General features: G+C 54.9%; 3 protein-coding genes across 3 annotated transcripts; 2 read left to right on the forward strand and 1 right to left on the reverse strand.

The window, feature by feature from the left end:
* Positions 1 to 190: 190 nt before the first annotated feature.
* LOC132333921 (magnesium transporter NIPA2-like) lies at positions 191 to 4,124 on the reverse strand. The gene is made up of 5 exons (XM_059859497.1): positions 3,968 to 4,124; positions 3,819 to 3,875; positions 2,683 to 2,773; positions 2,402 to 2,562; positions 191 to 1,482 (listed from the first exon to the last, which is right to left on the reverse strand). The coding sequence occupies exons 1-5, from the start codon at positions 4,083 to 4,085 to the stop codon at positions 863 to 865; spliced, it is 1,047 nt and encodes a 348-aa protein (XP_059715480.1). The 5' UTR covers positions 4,086 to 4,124; the 3' UTR covers positions 191 to 862.
* A 33-nt stretch (positions 4,125 to 4,157) lies between these two features.
* TAF7L (TATA-box binding protein associated factor 7 like) lies at positions 4,158 to 9,730 on the forward strand. Its single transcript, XM_059859500.1, has 11 exons — positions 4,158 to 4,341; positions 5,222 to 5,300; positions 5,475 to 5,608; positions 5,953 to 6,079; positions 6,278 to 6,336; positions 7,339 to 7,411; positions 7,801 to 7,917; positions 8,019 to 8,207; positions 8,309 to 8,421; positions 8,692 to 8,751; positions 9,310 to 9,730. Exons 1-11 carry the CDS (start codon positions 4,276 to 4,278, stop codon positions 9,352 to 9,354), a joined length of 1,062 nt encoding a protein of 353 aa, XP_059715483.1. The 5' UTR covers positions 4,158 to 4,275; the 3' UTR covers positions 9,355 to 9,730.
* A 486-nt stretch (positions 9,731 to 10,216) lies between these two features.
* LOC132334015 (aryl-hydrocarbon-interacting protein-like 1) lies at positions 10,217 to 14,180 on the forward strand. Its single transcript, XM_059859687.1, has 7 exons — positions 10,217 to 10,312; positions 10,929 to 11,108; positions 11,300 to 11,488; positions 11,564 to 11,740; positions 11,856 to 11,997; positions 12,336 to 12,571; positions 14,121 to 14,180. The coding sequence occupies exons 1-7, from the start codon at positions 10,217 to 10,219 to the stop codon at positions 14,178 to 14,180; spliced, it is 1,080 nt and encodes a 359-aa protein (XP_059715670.1).
* The last annotated feature ends 426 nt before the right edge of the window (positions 14,181 to 14,606 follow it).

The following is a 14,606-nucleotide window of genomic DNA, read 5'->3' on the forward strand; positions in this document are numbered from 1 at the left end:
GACACAGCTGTCTAGTTATCTGTCAGAAACTTACCTCAATAGCTAAGGACTAGGTTCCCACAGTAGGTGATTCCCTTTCCTGTCCTAACTTGAGTTTCTCTGGAGCATTCACAGAGTTCTTCCTACCCCTGTGATCCTCCATGCCTTTCAGTGTTCGCCCAGCTCTTGGTATAAATGTATCACTCAGCACTTGGTAACTGAACAGATCAGTTTTTAAGAGAACACAGGAAGCTTCATCAACCTGCACAGCAGACATTGCACAAAGAGGTTGGTCCCTCTGTAAGAGCCACAGCAGCTTGTGGCAGCACCGCTGAAGTTTCCCAGTTTGGGCTGTATTCTGTTTTTGGATGTGAATCTGTAAATAAATTCTAGCAGAGTGAGCAAAACCAAGTACTTGACAGAGGAATTTTTGCATTAATACTCTCTGAATGTCACCTTCAAAGCCAGACATCCATCTTCTCTCTGTGCCACCTTAGCACCATGTTAGATCATTCTGTAACTGTTAATTCTGGGTTTAAAAAACAGTGTGAGCCTCCCCAGATGTGTGATCTGCCACGGAGTCAGGGTTAGCACTGTGTTAGTGCTGCAGGCTTCTCTCTGCACAGCTGAGCTCTGAGTCCTGATGAGGGCAAATTAATTCTTCACAAAAGAAGAGTGAAGAAGCACAGGATGCCAGGAATGGGGCAGTTCTCAGGGCTCCTGTCTGTACCACAGGAGGCTGCTGGCCCTGTCAGCCTTCTGTCAGTGTGGTGGTGCCTGGGGCAGGCAGAGGGTAACTCACAGCGCCTGCTCCTGCAGCAGCACCTTCAGCCTTGGCAGTGGGAGCAGGAAGCCAGCAGTTCAGATGCTTCCTCACCTGCTTTCACTTCTCTTCCTCCTCCTCTGCACTCTGAGAGCCCTTGTCCTCCAAGGGCAGCAGAGGCTGGTGCTGACAGGACTGATGTCTGTCTGCACTGCTCCAGGGCGGGTGAGGGTCTGCCCTGGCTGGCTGCAGGAAGAGGGGCAGGAGGCTGGGGGTGAAGGGCATGTCCCTGAAGGCGTGCAGGAGGAAGATGCCAGACACGATGGTGAGGAAGCCGCTGATGGAGCCGATGATTTTTTCCAGCACCAGGTGCTGCCACTCCTTGAAGAGGATGGCTGAGCACGTCATGACTGCTGTGGTGAACAGCACGTAGTAAATGGGTGTGACCACAGAGGTGTTGAAAATGTCCAGGGCTTTGTTCAGATAGTTGATCTGGATGCTGATGCAGATCACCAGGCACACCAGGAGCACCCAGCCCAGGGGTTCCTTCAGGACTGGCTTCCCAGAGAACAATTCTTTCAGGGCAATCCCCAGGCCTTTGACGCAGGATACGGACAGTGAGCCGATGGCAGAGCAGACCAAAACATAAACCAGGACGTTGCTCTGTCCATAACGGGGTCCAGCCACAAAGATGAGCAGAAGGGAGCTCACCAGGACACACGCAGCAAATACAAGGAATCCTTGGGGAAAGAAGAATTCAAGAACTTCCATCAGAACACAGCAGCACCAGTGAAAGATATGACTGAATAGCAAGTAGAGATGGAGGATAGGCAGGAAATTGCCCCATCAGCCTTTCTGGCCTCCATCTGAGGGGAACAGGGTTGGAAAGCCTGAGCAAAGCTGCAGAGACAACAACAGCTCATTACAGTGTGATCACAAGTCAGGCTGTTGGGGATACAGTCTGCTGGGAGTGGCAGGGGCACTGCCAGGCTCCACAGCACTAACAGAGCTGGGGGGCTGTTGACCAATCCAGCAGGAGGCCCAGGAAGGTGACAGAAGGCTTGGGAAGCTGTGGCTGAACTCTGCAGACTGGTGGGATAAAAAGGAAAGTGCCACATCACAGGAATGCCCTGGCAGTGCAACCCCTAATAAGCAGCAACATCTGCCTGTTCCTCTGCTTTGCTCCTCTCCTTATGCTGCCTTCCTCCATCTCTTTCGGCTTATTCTGCCATTTGTGCTATTGCCTACATCATATCCTTGTGACTTGATTCATCCTCTAACATAAATACCAGGACTACCTGATCTTGGGCACAACTCCTTGAATTCTTTTGCCTTGAGTTCTTCTGCCTGAATTTCCTCCTCTGTCTTCTCTCAGCCACACCACTACCACCCTTATGTACAGGAATTCCCTCTGCAACTCCTGGCACTGCCAAAGGCCAATCCCTTCTGCTGACAGCTGCACTTCATCTCCTTGCATCTATACATCACAGACAGTAAAAAAACAGCCCACCTGGTAACTAGTAATGATTCCAGTGGGGTGTGCAGAACAAGAAACAGCTCAATTACCATTTAGTTCAGTCTTTTCCCATCTATCCAAGTTGTGTCCCACCTTCTACTGTCATTAGCCTGAAGTCAACAGAAATCCTTTTATTTTAGTACCTGGATCTTTCAGCTTCTCTGCCATTGACTCCAGGCTGGAAACCTCTTCTTCCTGTGGAGCATGGATCACCATCACAGTGGAGCCCAGGATACTCAGGATGCAGCCAATCTTCCCATGAACATTCAGCTGCTCATTCAGGAAGATGGAAGATAGAACTGCACTGAAAAAAAAAAAAATCAAAACCAATTAGGACAAGAAATGGATACCTGAAGGAAGAGAGCAGAGAAACTGCTTTCATCACTAAAGTAGGTGAAGTGAGGATGTTTCTGAGGCTGCTTACCTAACAAGGACACTCAGAGCACCCAGTGGAGTTACCAGTGTTGCAGGGGCAAAGGCATAAGCGGCAAAATTTGCAGCTTCTCCAACTCCCACTGCAAGAGAAACTACTGTGAGCATCAAAATGGGAGCAATTCATCATAATACAAGTTTGAGTGCAGTCAGAAAAGCCTCAGCTTCCTCCTAAGCATGCTGTTTCTCTGAGGTATGTTGAGCAAGCAGGGAAGAACAGCACCAGCAAGAAGAAGCAGAAGGCCCACACAGGTTCTCTTGGGAAGAGAAGGCTCAGTGTTATGCACAGTGATCCTTTGTCACATGTGCCTCTACAGTGAGTAGCAACCACAGCAAAGTATTTCCATAATTTCCACAAAGCTGAAAGGCATCTGTCCTTTTCCTGGAACAGCTTTTTAAAGGGTAAATCAGTTACAGTTGGTTCTTGACATTGAAAAGTGTAAAGTAAAGCTGCTGAAATTGCTGCACAGTGCTGGATGTGCCATTATCACTACATCCTCAGGGCAGGCCACTTCTGAAGCACTTAACCCATCCCAGCTAAACCAGTTCCTCAGCTCTTGCTTAGCACAGAAACTTGGTAATGCACGAGACTTCAGAACAGCTTAATTACAATGAGATCAACATCATCATCAGAAACTTGGATAAAACTCAAGCAGTCAAACAAAAATGGTAGTAACAAAACATGAAAGTGACTGGGAACGACCACAACCACACTCTTAAAAGGGAAGGCTCTGGAGTGACCTAACTGTGGCCTTCCAGTATGTGAAGGGAGCCTACAAGAGAGAGAGAGAGAGAGAGAGAAAGAGAGAGAGCCTTTTTGCAAGGGCATGTAGTGACAGGATAAGGGGGAATGGGTTGAAACTGAACGAGAGTTGGTTTAGATAAGATACCAGGACGAAATTGTTCCCTGTGCGGGTGGTGAAGCCCTGGCACAGGGTGCCCAGAGGAGCTGTGGCTGCCCCATCCCGGGAAGTGCTCAAGGCCAGGTTGGACATTAGGGCTATCCCACTAGCCTGGGATAGTGAGAGTTCCTACGGGAGGGGTTGGAACGAGATGATCTTTAAGGTCTCCAAACCATTCCGTGATCCCATGATAAGGGTGGTAACACAGTCTGAGTGCGGTACTTACTGCACAGCAGCCCTGCCCACCAAAGCCACTCTCGCAGGTACGCGTGCCCTCCTTGCCCTGAGTGCGGAGGAAACAAACGAGAAACCTCAGATGAAGCCAAACAAAACTCTGGTCACGACCCTCGGGGCCCCCAGCGGGAGCAGCCGTACCTGCCCGGCCGCGGCCGCACAGCCGGAGCAGCCCCTTCTTCTTCAGGACGAAGCTGCCACCGATGAAAGCGCTGGAGGCCAGGGCCAGCCCCAGCCCCGCGCCGAACCCGGCCCCCATGGCCAGCGGCACCGGAGCGGGGCCGGAACGGGGAGAGAGCGGAAGGGGCGGCGCGCCGGGCTCGGCTTCCGCGGGGCGGGACCGGAGCGGGGCTGGGGGCGGTCGGGCAGCCGGCCTGGGCCGGGGGCTCCGTGCGGGAGCCTTCCTGGGCGCCGTGACCGTGTGTTTGTGGCGGAGCTGGGGAGGCGGCATGAGCAAGGGCAAGGACGATGCTCCGCACGAGCTCGAGAGCCAGTTCGTGCTGCGGCTGCCCCCGGTAAGAGCTCGCTCCGTCCGTCCCCAGCGGGCTGCCCCGGGCCCAGCCCGGCTGGCCGGCCAGCACCGGCTGCCCCAGGCGGTAACCAGGCGGTGGGGAAGCTGCGGCTCTGGGCTGTGGAAGCAGGCTGGGTGCTTTGGGGCCTGGGTCGTCCCTTCCCAGCCTTTTGAACGGGTTGTCCACGGCCTTCCCTAGAGAGGTGCTCCTGGCCCTGGGAGCAGGAGGCTCAGAGACAACCGAGAGGGTTTGGGATGACCTTTCTGTAAAGGTTTGACAAGTACTGGCTCATTATTTGCAGTGGCTATGCGTGCCCTTGTTGCTGTTTGTTATGTGCATAAAGCTGAGACTCTTTTTCTGGTGCCCGGCGACTGGATGATAAAATAAAGCACAATTTCCACCTCACCATGAGGAAGAACTTTCCATTGAGAGTGACAGGACACTGAAACAGCTGGGCAGGGAGGCTGTGGAGTCTCCTTCTCTGGAGACATCTCAAACCCGCCCGGATGTGTCTGTGTATCACCTTGGGTGGCCATGCCTTGGCAGGGGGGTTGGACTGGATGATCTCTTCTTCCACCCCCAGTTATTCTGGGATTCTGTGAGACTGTGTCCTGCTGGGAACACAAGGGCTTGGTGAGTAGAGCTCCACAGTGCTGTGGAGCTCTGGCAGGTGTCTCTGTCAGGGACCTCACACCACTGTCACAGCCAGGGGTGTGGAGAGCACTGGGAATAGCAGAGCCACGTTAACATGGTGTTGGGAGGAGGGTCTTGCAGTTGCTGTCCAGCATGTGGATGGCCGGTGTTTAAAGCTGGGTAGGTTGGGCAGAAGCGTTCAGTAACTCTTGAAGGAAGCACACCAGCTCCTGAAGCATTCCCTTCTCAGGAATATGCCTCGACTGTGCGGCGAGCAGTCCAGTCTGGGAATGTCAACCTGAAGGACAGGCTCACCATTGAGCTGCACGGTGAGTGAGCAGCTCCAGGGCATGGTGAGCATCTGCTCTGGGCACCTCTGCCGGTCCACAGCTGAAGCTGTGCCACCTGCACGTGCTGTCCTGTGAAGTTCCTGCTGCCCAGGGCTGTATTTCCCGGGGTGGCTGTTGAGGCACAGCACTGACCTGCCCCCTGGTTCTCCCCAGCGGACGGGCGCCATGGGATTGTCCGTGTGGACCGGGTGCCACTGGCAGCCAAGCTGGTGGATCTGCCCTGCATCATCGAGAGCTTAAAAACCATTGACAAGAAAACCTTCTACAAGACAGCAGATATTTGCCAGGTATGAGCTGTCCTTCTTGCCTGCACCAACAGCTTAAGTCATTGCTCCCCCTCCAGGAAAACCCCTGTACACTTTGGCAACTGGACACCCATTAAAACATGCCCAATTCCTGTGTCTCACAGCATTAGCAGTTTAAAATTCCCCATTCCACTCGGTGTTTAGAAACCTCATTCCTGAAGTGTGAAATGTGATTGTCCTTGTGACAGCTTAACTGCTGCTGTGTCCAGCTGAGCTAGGGTGCAGCTGTGTCTCCCACACCCCGTGCCCCTGAATCCCCTTGGCTGACAACGTGCAGTGGACAGTCACTGTTCCTTCACATCCTTGTACTCACGTGGGGATTCCAGATGCTTGTTTGCACTGTGGATGGTGATCTGTACCCACCTTTGGAAGAGCAAACAGTGACCACTGACCCCAAGGCAAACAAGAAGAAGGACAAGGACAGAGAGAAGAAATTCATATGGAACCATGGCAGTGAGTAGAGGCTGTGCCAAGCCCCTCCACCCCGGTACCCCACATCTGAGCTGGGGGCTCACACCTGCCAGGTACTGGCGGTGCTGCTGCTCCTCTCCACGCCTCTCTCTGTTGCAGAAGGGATCTTCTCCCTTCTGATACGTGCTTCTCTCACTGGGCCATCTGCCTGACACATGAAATCTGTTCCCTCTGTCACAGTCACTCTTCCCCTGAAAAATGTACGGAAGCGGCGATTCCGGAAGACAGCTAAGAAGAAGGTGAGTTGCTTCTCACCCAGATGCAGATGAAATACCCAAGGGCTAGGAGGGCAGAGACATTAGAGCTGTAACTGTGATTGGTCCAGAAGTGCTGTGTTTTCTAACATCTGTTCACTTTTCCTTGCCTGAGATGAGGGTGAGGGTAGGTTAGTAGATTTAAACACTTCTTTGGGTGCTTCCTCTGTATTTTCCAAGATGCTCCTGAGGGGAAAGTCCTCTGTGCAGAGTACTGCTGGACCTCATTCCTGTGGCTGCCTTGCCACACCACAACTCTTCCTGCTCATAGAGAAGAAAGGAAGAGAGACTCAGATGGAAATGAGGCTTCACTCATTCCTGCTTTTCCAGCTTAAATCTTTCTGCACGGCCCATTCCCTTCCCCAAATAGTACCACTGTCACTTCAGCTGGGGGAGTGACAACAGATGGAGCTCAGAGACTGTCTCTGTGCATATGCACAAGCCAGGCAAGGTGCTGGGGAGATGCAGCACCCTGAGGCTGGGAAGACTTGTTCTTCTCTCCTTTGCAGTTTCTGAGAACAGGGTTGAGTGTGATTTTGCATGACATTTGGGAAGCAAATTACTTGAGACATTCTTGTAGCCCACAGGAGAGATTTGATATCACTGCAGTAAAATTCCTGACTAATTTAAAAGTGAAAAATGAAGCCTTCTTTTGAGTGGGATGGAAAGGATTTGAGTTCACTTGAGTTCATTTGAGTTGACCGTCAACACCTCAAGGACTTTGTGCATAGACACAGAAAGTTAGGAAACACATAGTATAAACAGAAAAGTGAGAGCACTCAACCTGCCAAGGTACAAAAAAGATGGATTGTTTTTGGGAGGGTGCATAAATTACTTCACAATTAAATATGAGCAAACTGAGCAGAAAGATAAGAAAGCCTTGAAACAGTGCTCTATGCAGAGGTGGAGCCTTGTAGTTGGCCAGCACCAGCAGCATGCACAAAGCATTTAACAGTGTCTCTGTTCTCTTTCCCCTCTCTGGCCCAGTATATTGAGTCTCCTGATGTGGAAAAAGAGGTGAAGCGTCTCCTGAGCACCGATGCTGAGGCTGTCAGTGTCCGTATCCTTGCAGTGGGGAAAAAGGCTCAGGAGTAGGACAAGGACATGTGTGTGACCTGGGGGTTCTGGAAAGAGCAAGTTGAGCTTTGCCTGGGTGTGGGACACTGGGACATAAACACACGAGAGGCACTGAAGTTTTGGAGCTTCATCTTTGCCTTGTTCAAAGTTAATTGTTTCCTAAAGGTGACCTTTCTTGTGGACTGTGCTGTCGTAGTGAGAAGGAACTGAAATAGTAGAGGTCATTAGAAAAGAGGTCTGGAATGTTTCATTCTGGGGGTCCAGAGGTACAAGGCCAGACTGGTTGGAGTGGCAGTGATCTGCCATTTTTAGCCTCTTCCAACATCTTCCAAGTTCCTCTTTTTCCCTTGACTCACTTGTTCCTGTTGTCAGGCTGGGAAGTCATTGCAGAAGATGAAACTAAAGAAGTGGACAACCACGGTTCACTTACCAGCCTGGACATCTCCTCTCCAGGGATGTCGGGGCATAAGCAAGGCCATGGCTCCTCAGGTGCAGTGGGGAAGGCTGTTTTATTTCTAGGTGTGGTCCCTGGCAGGCAAAGGGCACTGGCAGCTCATCAGCTGTGTTTTAACTTTTTTGCCCCCAACTAGAACACGATGAACTGCGGGAGATATTTAATGATATCAGCAGCAGCAGCGAGGATGAAGATGAGAGGGATCATCATGATGATGAAGATCTGAACATCATGGACACTGAGGAGGACTTGGAGAGACAGCTGCAGGACAAGCTGAATGAGTCTGATGGGCAGCAGCAGGAGAATGAGGGGTCCAACCAGATCGGTGAGTGGCCAGCAGAGCATGGCAGAATTGTTGGGATGCCAGGCAGGCTGTGCTTCCCAGCTCTGCTGCTGCTCTGGGTCTGAGCTCACTCTCCTTTTCAGCCATGGGCATCCAGAAACAGATTGACAACCTGAAAAGTAAACTCCAGGAAACTCAAGACAGGAGGAAGCGCCAGGAAGATCTCATCATGAAAGTGGAGAACCTTGCCCTCAAGGTGAGAACGGTCTCTTCAAACCTTCTTAACACTGGCTGGCCATTAGATCCAGCAGGCTGATTTGGAGAAGCCAGGAGCCTTTGCCTGCTGGGTTAAAAATAGCTGTGGTGTGGCTGTACACACTCCAGCATTTCCCTGCGGAGGCAAAGTAACCTGTGAAACTGGAGGAGACAAGGGGGTGGTTGTCACTGCACCATGTGACGTGTGGCAGCAGCATCCATTCTGCTGAGAGCACACTGGTAGCTGTGGTCTCCATGTTTGTGTCTGCAGACCCGTCTCCAGGCCGTGCTGGATGAGTTCAAGCAGCAAGAAGAGCGAGAGAAGCAGCAGGTGAGGAAACTCCCACAGTGGAGTGGGAGGTACTGGGGCACAGCACTGCTCTAGGCTGGGCCTGACAGAGTTCCCCAAGATTCTAGCACAGCAGCTGCTGTGAACTCCAGGTTACAGGTCAGGTGGGGTTGTACCTCATCTGTAGTGCTTGGAGCTTCCCAAGGAGATACAAGGAGTGGGGTTGACTGCAGCCTTCTCTCTGGAGGAGCCAAACCATGCCCAGTCAGCAGTCCAGAGCTCTCAGGATTGCTGCCTGGGGTGAAACACAACACACAAACCTGTTAGCACCCCTGTACAAGGAAGGCAGTGGCTGAAGGGTTATAGCAGATTTCCTGCCTAGGCAGCTCTGTTCCAGCCCAGTACCAAGGCAGGAGGTTCTCACTCTCAGATCCCTGTGGGCAGTGCCAGTCCTGTCCCCAAGGAGCACAAGCACAGCTCCAGGCAACACACAGGGAGAGCAGCCACTGCTGTGGGTAGAAGATGTGCAAGAACACCAAAATGCTGGGGCTGCCTGGGGTCCCAGATGTGCCTTACTGTAACCTCTCTCTCTCTTCCCAGATGGCATCCCTGCAGGAGCAGCTGGAGTCCCTCATGGAGAAGTGAGCACTGGGCCTGGGTCTTTGTGAGCAGGGCTGGAAGTGGTGGTCACCTGCCACACTGAAGCCCTTGCTTTAGTCACACACTTCTGCTGCCACATGTGCTGCTGGGCAGTGGTACAGGGTCCATATCCAGAGCTGATGTCACATCCACTGTGCTGGCTTTGGCTGGTGGAGCTAAAGAATTGTACTATGCCTGTGAGAGCAGCCAAAACAACAGATTTACTGTCAATAGTCAGCATTGGCCTCCCCAGGACAGCACAGTGCTGGTCTGCATCTTATTGAATCTCGGGTTTGATGGGCTGTGGCCTGGTAAGAGTTTGTTCTTGTGTTTGAGGAGTACTTATATCTGCAAACCAAACTCAATAAAGTTTCCTTTTCAACCCTGGTCTGCTCCTTTGTGGTCTCCCAACCCCACAGCCCCTGGCACGGAGCCATGCCTGGGCACCTTTCGTGGGGCACTGCTGGGCTCCTTCCCTAAAGTGCTCTTTGTGGAGCTGGGTCAAAAGTGCTGGCACTTGGTGGGAGGAACAAGGCCCTCCTGATCAGGGAGTTCCTGTAATTCCTCACAGACTATGCAGGCAAATCCCAGATTAACCTGACAGGGTGGGAAGAGGATTAGAAGGGCGGTTACAGAAAGCAACAGAGGACACCGGGGGCTTCAGCAAGTGTGTGCTAGGAGGGGACACCCCTCTCACAACCCACGGGCAGGGGAAGAAGGCTCTGCCCCAGCACAGAAAGGAAAAGGGTAGCAGGAGCCCTGGAAGATGATGTGTATGTCCAGATAATCAAGAAAGAGACACCTAAGGAAGACGTGGAGCTCTAGAAGGATCAGAGTGTGCTGGGGTGAGTGTGATCTGTGAGCAGCCATGGAAGAAACCTACCTGCTGAATGTGGAAGGGGTCAAAAAGAAGATTCTGCATGGAGGCCAAGGGGAGCTGCCAAAGTTGCAGGATGGGAGCAAGGTAAGTGGTCTGGGTTGTTCCTCCAGAGCCCTGGGAGAGGGAGTGGGTCTGACATCCCTGCCCATTATGGTTCACAAGCCCAGCTCCAGGTCTGGGAAGGTGAGCCCTCACAACAGGGGTGCAGGAGGGGCTGGTTTGGGCACAGGCAGCCACATTTCTCACAGTGACAGCTGGCAGTGCCCACGGCCTCCCCTTGCACTGGGCCTGGGACCCCTCTACCCCCTGGCACCCTTGGAGCTCAGCAGCCCCAGTGGGTTACTGAAATCGGCCTTTCCTGCCATGTGCCATCCAGGAGTGAGATGTGCCAATGGATTGTTCCTGGGAGATTCCAGCCTCTGATCACTGTGGGTTCCACCAGGTCCTGGAGCACACTGAGAGCTCTCTCTGCACGGGGCTGTAAAGGGGGATCCAAAGGGAGCAGTGAGCTGCAGCATGGATGGATGTTAAGACATTTGGCCATCTGCTTGCAGTCTCAAGTGGGCAAGAGGCACAGTCTCCTGCTGTGGAGGGAGAGCTGCCAGTCGGATCGGCACAGTGCTGGGAGCAGGCTTGACCCCACAGCTGAGGTCAGGGTGGCTGCCAAGGGGGTTTCACCACTGGGCTCTCTCTGGGCCAGTTCACCTTCCACTTCCAGACGCTGAAGGATGACTTTGAGCGGACGGTGATCGATGACAGCCGGGAGGCTGGCATGCCCATGGAGATCATCGTGGGCAAGATGTTCAAGCTGGAGATCTGGGAGACGCTGCTCAGCTCCATGAGGATTGGGGAGGTGGCAGAGTTCTGGTGCGACGCCATTGTGAGTGAGGGGCCCAGAGATGCCCACTTTCCTCCTTCCTGCAGAGCCAGGACACAGACCCACACATCCCAGAGATGCTCTGTCCTTCTCTGGTACAAACACAGTGTGTCACTTGGCCTCAGCACCGGGGGGCTGCCCCAGACAAAGGGGGGCAGACCCCCAGGGCTGAGCAGGGCGCTCCCTCCTTGCAGCACACAGGCATGTACGCCCTGGTCTCCAGGGGCATGCGGAGGATCGCAGAGGGACGGGACCCCCTGGAGGGCCAGAAGCACCGCTGTGGCATGGGCAACATGTTTGACTACCACAGCACAGGCTACGAGGACCTGGACGAGCTGCAGCGGACGCCACAGCCTCTCATCTTCATCATGGAGCTGTTCCGGGTAAGGGGATGGCGGGAATGGCTGCCAGAGCGGGAACAGTGGGGACAGGCTGCTCAGTTCCTCCTGCTTGGGCAGGTGGAGGACCCCTCAGCGTACAAACGTGACACCTGGGCCATGAGCAAGGAGGAGAAGCTGGCAGCAGTGCCCGTGCTGCACAGCGAGGGCAACCGGCTGGTCCTGCGCAGGGAGTTCGCAGAGGCGGCTGCCAAGTACCAGGAGGCTGTCATCTGCCTCAGGAACCTGCAGGCCAAGGTGAGCAGCACCAACACCTCCCCATCCCTGCCTGGGTCACATCTCAAAGTGTGCCCTGGGTGCCTGGGAGGGGATGGACACAGCCTTGAGCTGCCCTGGGTTGCTCGTGGGGCAGGAGAAGCCATGGGAGGAGGGCTGGCTGAAGCTGGAGAGCCTGGTCACGCCGCTGGTGCTCAACTACTGCCAGTGCCAGCTGGAGCTCGGCGAGTACTACGAGGTGCTGGAGCACACCACGGAGCTTCTCCAGAAGCACAACGGTACCTGTGTCCTGCATCCCACCCCTGCTGCGCCCATGGCTCCCAGGGACTCCATGCTCTGAATCCCCCAGTCGTGACAATGCTGTGTCCCTCTGCCTGTGACGGCAGCTGTGTCATCTGGATCCCTATGTCCCAGTCTGCCCCCACCCATCACCACCCTTCCCATGATGATCCCTGCACTCCCTGTGCACAGCTCAGGCCTCCCTGCCCTCCCTACAGGTGTGCCCACCCCACACCCTATATGTGCTTGACATCCCCTGGTCCCCAGGCTCTCCAGCTCCCATGGCTGGTGGCCCTGAGCTGCAGGACACCCACTGAGGGCTCTTCTCTCCTGGCAGACAATGCCAAGGCCTATTTCAAGCGGGCAAAGGCCCACGCTGCTGTCTGGAACGAGAGGGAGGCGCGGGAGGACTTCCAGCGCGTGGCTCACCTCGACCCCTCCATGGCGGCCGCCGTGAAGAAGGAGCTGAAGCAGCTGGGGGAGAGGATGAGGAAGAAGCACGTGGAGGATCGGAAGCGCTACCAGGGCCTCTTCCAGTCAGGCCAGGGTCTGAAGGGCCGGGAGAGCAGGGAGGTGGGTGATGGGGCACCTCAGGGGGAGGCTGGGGTCCGAGAGAGCCCTGGGCAGGGGGAGCAGAGTGCTGAGACCAAGGTAACAGAACAGCCCAGGGCTCCCCAGGCAGAAGAAGGGACCCCCAGGGCTGGGAGTGAAGGGGCAGCACCAGGAGGAGAAGAAGCCCGGGGAGAGCCTGTGGGAGAAGAGGTGGAAGGGAGGGATCAGACAGCAGTGGGGAAAGAAGAAAACCTGGGCACCTTCAGGGCAAAGCCAGAGAGCCTGGGAACAGAGGAGGGAGAAGAGAAAGAGGAGGAGAGGGAAGAGGAAGAAGAGAGGAAAGAGAAAGAGGAGAGCAAAGAGGAAAAGGTAGAGAGGGGGGCAGAGGAAGAAGATGGAAAATTAGAGGAGGAGAAGGAGGAGGTAGACAAGGAAAAAAAGGAAGACAAAGTGGAGGGGGAAGAGAAGATGGAGAGGAGAGCAGAGAAAGAAGATGAGAAATTAAAAGAGGGTGAAGAAGTAGAGAAGGAAGAAGAGAACAAAGAAACAGAGAGGGAAGAGGAGGCAGTAGTGAAAGGGAAGGACAAAGAGAAAGAGTGTCTACCAGCAAAAATGGAACAGCCTGAAGCAGGACAATGTGGGACAACAGGGGAGATGAAGGCAGCAGGGCTACTGCAGGGGTTGGAGCAAGGAGCCAGCAGAGCAGAGGGAGCTGGCCCAGGCAGTGAGAGCCAGGCTCAGCCAAAGAGAGCCCCACATCTGGGGGCTCCCAGCGAGGGGCTGGGACCAGCTGAGGGGGCCCCAGGGCTGGAGGATAAAACATCTGGGGAGGCTCTGGAAGAGATGAGCTGCAGGGTGCAGGGAGCAGGCAGTGGACAAGAAAATGCTGGGAAAGGCAACATCCCCCCAGAGAGCTTCACCCCTGGGAAAGGTGAGGAGCTGGGTGGAGGGGCAGAAGCACCCCCGTGTCCCTTAGCAGCCAGAGCAGGGGGTGCTGCACCCCTGAAGCAGTGCAGCAAAGAGCAGGGCAGTGACCAGCCCTGAGCAGGGTCAGCTCCCCTGCCTGGGGAACAGCTGCCAGGCCACTGACAAAGAGGCACAGCACGGGCAGCAGGGCTCCTGTGCCCGGAGGGGGAGCCCCGGGGCTGGGGACCGGCCCAGCAGTGACACGGGGACAATGCTGTCCTCACCCTGCACCGCCGGGCACAGCCCTGCCAGACTCACCGGCTCCAGCGCCTTTCAGCTGGGTGCCACCGAGCTCTGCTGGCTGAGAAATAAAAGCTCTTCCCTGGCACCGCGGGCTGGATTCATTCCTGAGCGTGAGCAGCTTCCCTGAGCACGTCCCACAGCTCTGCCTTGCCCCGAGCCCGTGGCACAGGGATGGGGCAGGTTGTGCTGCTCTCAGGGGGTGGTCAAGGAGGCTGCATGTCATCCCCCTTAAGCTCCTGGATCTCTCCTGTGTGAGTGAGTGCCCCCAAATTTCCCTGCAGTGGCACCGTGTCAGGCCTTTCCCAGCGCTGCCAGCCCTGCCAGGCAGGGTGAGAGCCCAAAAATTGTCTGTCCTGGGCAGGTTCCACCATCAGCCAAGTCTGGGCAGGCAAGAGCCCGAGAGTCCCTGGCCCTGCCCTGAGCTATTCTTCTCTGAATCCCTTAGTGTGCCACAAAGGCACAGCAAACACGGGCAGCACTTGGGGCACCCAGACACCTCTGGGCTCTGAAAACTTCATGGAGCTCCAGGGAGAAAGGAGGGAGAGGACTGCCTTGTCCACCCAGCATCCCACTGCTGTCTGCCTCCTGCCTGGGGCTGAAGGGTCTCCTCCAGCCAAAGCTCCTGGGGCAATGAGGGACTGTCCCCACAGAGCCCCTGTCCCACCCCTCAGCAGCCACATGGGCTGGACAGACCTTGTTGGAAGAGGATGAAGATGGTGGCCGGGGGACACGTCTGTGTCTGGGGATCCTGGGGCTCTGCTCACAGCTTCTGCTCTGCCTCCAGGGGTGGGGACAGCCAGGGGGACAGTGCAGGCTGTGTCCCAGCAGCCCTGCAGGAGCAGTGCCA

Source organism: Haemorhous mexicanus, chromosome 14, assembly GCF_027477595.1.
Source record: "Haemorhous mexicanus isolate bHaeMex1 chromosome 14, bHaeMex1.pri, whole genome shotgun sequence".
Lineage (NCBI taxonomy): Eukaryota > Metazoa > Chordata > Aves > Passeriformes > Fringillidae > Haemorhous > Haemorhous mexicanus.